The 4,043-nt window shown below is 36.4% G+C and overlaps 1 protein-coding gene across 8 annotated transcripts in view; it reads left to right on the top strand.

The window, feature by feature from the left end:
* The window catches only part of LOC150101013 (coiled-coil-helix-coiled-coil-helix domain-containing protein 7), a 223,483-nt gene that overhangs the window by 67,625 nt on the left and 151,815 nt on the right, over nt 1-4,043 (top strand). For 7 of the 8 annotated variants that reach the window (XR_016549198.1, XR_016549199.1, XR_016549202.1 and 4 more), the window contains exon 1: nt 244-390. The exons of the other annotated variant lie outside the window; for it this stretch is intronic. Coding sequence is in view for 2 of the 7 variants with exons in the window: in XM_090402220.1 (XP_090258346.1) it covers nt 283-390 (108 nt within the window). In the remaining 5 variants the exon portion in view is untranslated. Of the gene's footprint in view, nt 1-243; nt 391-4,043 lie in introns of those variants that run through there. 8 annotated transcript variants of the gene reach the window in all.

The raw sequence follows: 4,043 nt of genomic DNA, 5'->3' as shown, positions 1-4,043 counted from the left end.
TTACCACACCATGCAAACGGCTTCTTTCGTCGGGTGGGTCACACTGCTGATTGTTACAGAGCAAAGCATGATGGGTAATTGGAGTTCGCAAAATAAATGCATTGATTTGTATTTAATAATATTTTATTTACTTTTATATTACCACTATTGATATTTTTTAAAATTACTAGATATGATAAAGAATATTCATATTCCGTAACCATAACTAAAATTAGCTTCGATCATAGATGGCGCTAACCGATTACATTATTTTTTTCCTGGGTTTATCAACTTTATGGAGTAATGTTTTCAAATCGAGATAATTCTCCCTCATCGAAAAGAAAAGAGGAACGGCAAGATGTTAAGAGGATAACTAATCGCAATAATGAGTACATTAATCCGTGCTTAAAGGTAGAGTCAGATTTATTTCTGACTTCTAAAAGTGTTTTTATTGAATTCTTCCTGAAACGGTCTTATTAATAAGAATGTAATAATTCGCTTTGCAACATCGAGTCAAGGCCCTGCAAAACCTTTATGACTGGCTATTATTACGCATTTCTCTAAGCAGAGAAAGTAGTGACCGTCAGTACAAAAAATAGGATTATTCCTTTATAATAAATTGATTCCAGTAGTTTTATTATATCCATTTTATAAATGTGAAGAATAAAACATTGGCATACATCCCTCGATGAGTCCTTGGACTCCCTGGAGGTGTCAAATAATAATATCTTGCTCTGAGGACTCATTACGCATCTTTGCGATATTGCACTATGTAGTTATATTTTATCTTTTGACAAGACCCTAAAATTCCTTTTTGCATATCCTCTGAATAAGATTAACATCAACTATTGTTTTCAGTTCATTTCAAAACTATTATAAACGCATTTGTGGTGGCCATTTACTAATAGGATAAAAATTATTTGTGAAAGTTGCATCACTTTTGAAATTTGCTTTTGAGCTCAGCAACAGCGGTTATGTCCAAAGGTTATTTCAGGTCAAATGTATTTTATTCATCTTTGTTTTTCCAATATGGAAATGCATTTATGTTACCCCATCCTAACCCCAGTGTTGGTACTGTATTGTAGAAGCATGAAATTTCATTATTCTGCAGTAGTGGAGTATTGCTGCAGTAACTTGGCCCATTTAGGACTTGCAGACTTCTGAAACTACATTGCTACCCTTTGTAAAGTGTAAGCAGTAAATGATAAAATTTGTGTTCTCAGATTTCTTTACTTGGATTTCTTGAGAATGAGGTGGTGAAAAGGAACCAGATACAGGTGACCAGTATGTTGAAAGGGCCTTATATGAATAGGTTGATTGACTGTTTATAAAATTTGTTTGAGAGCTGGAAAAAGGACATATCTCCCAGAGTTCTATAGTGTGTGTGTGTGTGTGTATATATATATATATACAGGGTGTTCGGGATAAATTTGACAGTTTCGTAAGGAAAAAGAAAATCTTCTTTGTATCTATTAAATTTAATGAATTGACAAAAAAACATTACAGGCAGAGTTAATTACAATACTATCAACAAGATTTACTCAAAATAACCACCATTAGCATCGATCACAGCTTCAATTCTGCTTCGGAACCTCGAACAAGCTGATGCTACAGTCTCCCTGGGAAGGGCCGCAAAAACTGTTTTAATTTTATCCATTAACTGGGCTTTTGTATTACTGGAAGTGCGATTGGTGTCTTTTTCAACTGCGCCCCATACAAAATAATCCATGGGGTTAAGGTCTGGGGAGTTTGGAGGCCAAACATTTGGACTGGTGAAGTCGTAGAAATTTTCAGACAACCATTTTTGACTTTTCCCAGAGGTGTGGCAAGGGGCCGAATCCTGCTGCCATACATACGGCCTACCATTGGCTACCCTTGTTATCCAGGGCTTGACTACAGTTAGCAACTCCACGAACAAAGCCCGAATTCCAATGCCAGGGTTCTTCAACACCTGTTCCTGCAGATTTGCAAGAAATTCTGCTGTACGAACGCAATCAGATCGTCTGCTAGGGATCTTTCTTCTTGCTACATCCTCGTAGTCACCATTGCAAGTCTCTAGTTCATGCCTGATTGTTTTTACTGTATTCAGGGAGCATTGGGCAGCAGTTGTAATATCCTTATTTTGATGGCGGGCACGAATCATCATGATACAAGTTATTCTCTTCCATGATTCAGGTGGGTTCCAGCTATCCATCCTTTCTGACATCTTGTATATGAATGAAGAAGGGTCCAAACTTTTAAATGAAGAGAAGTGTGTGTTAATACATGTAACTTACGGAAAAATATAATTAATTATAAATATGTCAAATTTATCCCGAACACCCTGTATATATAATGCAGAACCAGTTATATTAACAGGATAGATAAATAGAAAAAATAAATAAATAAAATAAATATATATATATGTATGATAGAGCTCCTATATATAAGATAGATCCCAAAGCAAAATTTTGGTCATTATAAGGTTTAATAGAATGATTACAGCACATCTAAACAAACACAAGTTTAATTGATCCTATGTTTTGTCTCAGTCACTGAGACATTGTCAGGGTTTGTGAAAATTACACAAACATACAAAAATGCACAAAGCAATAAGTAGAAGACTGAAAAGCCAAAGTCCTACAAAGTGTTCTCTCTCTTGTGCTGTTGGGTGGGAGGACTGAAAATTAAAGTTTTCCAAATATTGGGAAGTTTGATGCAACCACATTTATTAAGATTTGGTTGGTTTTCTAAATATGCTACTGATTCTAAAGTATTTCAAATTAATATTTGTCGTGGTGTGCAAAGCATCCAAGGCATGGTCAGCTAAACCTGACTGACCATACATATAGTAGCAGATTTATTTCTTATGTTTTTCTAGACAGATCTCAGTTTGTCCATGATATGATAAGTTACAAGAACAAGGAACTTTGTAAACACCTGGAACAGAGAGAGGAGGTAGAAGATGCTTGGGAGAGCAGATGAGGGCTCACAGCTTCAGATGAGATTTGAATGCAGTGCAGAGATTGTGCATTTTTAGAGGTCTGGCTATTTTTTCTGAAGTGCTCTAGATATAAGGAACAGTGATAGCATTGTTCTTTGTATCTGGAATTTGGATCCTTCTTAAGCTTTAAGGAAGTAAAATGATTGCTTTTTATTTTTATTTTGCAGTGAATCCAGACATTGCTCCCTGTACTTATTCTGTTATAAAGTTCTCTTGAGGGATTCTGTCCTCCAGTACAACACCCTCGCATACCACAATATAGTATGTCAAGGCCAAATTGTGGCATAAAGACTAGATGTCTTCTACATGGGTAGCATATTTTAAAGTCTATCTCCTCCCACTAGATGTTCCCCTCTTTTTTCCTCTACACCTCTTAAAACACCAACATGACAGTAAACTCAGATATATATATATATATATCCTTTCTTTTAATTTTACACAGTGATCAGCATTCATTTAAATTATGAAGACTGCTATCATATTAAGAGTAATAACTTTAATTTCTTAATCATTTGATTTTCATATTGAGGTCATTTATTATTATTATTATTACTACCCCAAGACCTCATGGAGTCAAAGACTCATTTGGGGGGGTCCTTTTATCACACAACCACACACACAGCTCATATACCATGTCTTAAACACATTCAAACTCCTTCAGACACCACACTCTCAGGCAAGGTATTCCAATCATTCACAACCCTGCAAGAAAAAAACCTGCCTCTCACTCCCCTACTCACACCCTCTTCGTACAGTTTCCAGGGATGACCTCTGGTTCTCCCCTGATCCCCCACTATTCTCTGTAGAACTTCTCCAGCATTGATCCTATAACAACCCCTTACCAACTTGTAGGTCTCTATCCATCTGCAAATTACATCTTCTCAATCTTTCCTCATATTCGACATTCCAGAGGTCAGAAACCACCTTAGTCAGTCGGCTTTGGACCTTTTCCAATATCTCTTCATCCTTCTGAAAACCCAGTGACCAAATCTGGGCACAATAGTCCATGTGTGGCCTAATCTCCCTACAAGGAACAAGAATCTCCCTACTTCTACATGTCAGTGTCCTCCACATCATTCTT

This window comes from Typopeltis vanoorti, chromosome 12 (genome assembly GCF_054136105.1).
Source record: "Typopeltis vanoorti isolate ZY-2024b chromosome 12, IOZ_Tvanoo_1.0, whole genome shotgun sequence".
NCBI classification, from domain to species: Eukaryota; Metazoa; Arthropoda; class Arachnida; order Uropygi; family Thelyphonidae; genus Typopeltis; species Typopeltis vanoorti.
This window is presented reverse-complemented; position numbering and strand designations above follow the sequence as displayed.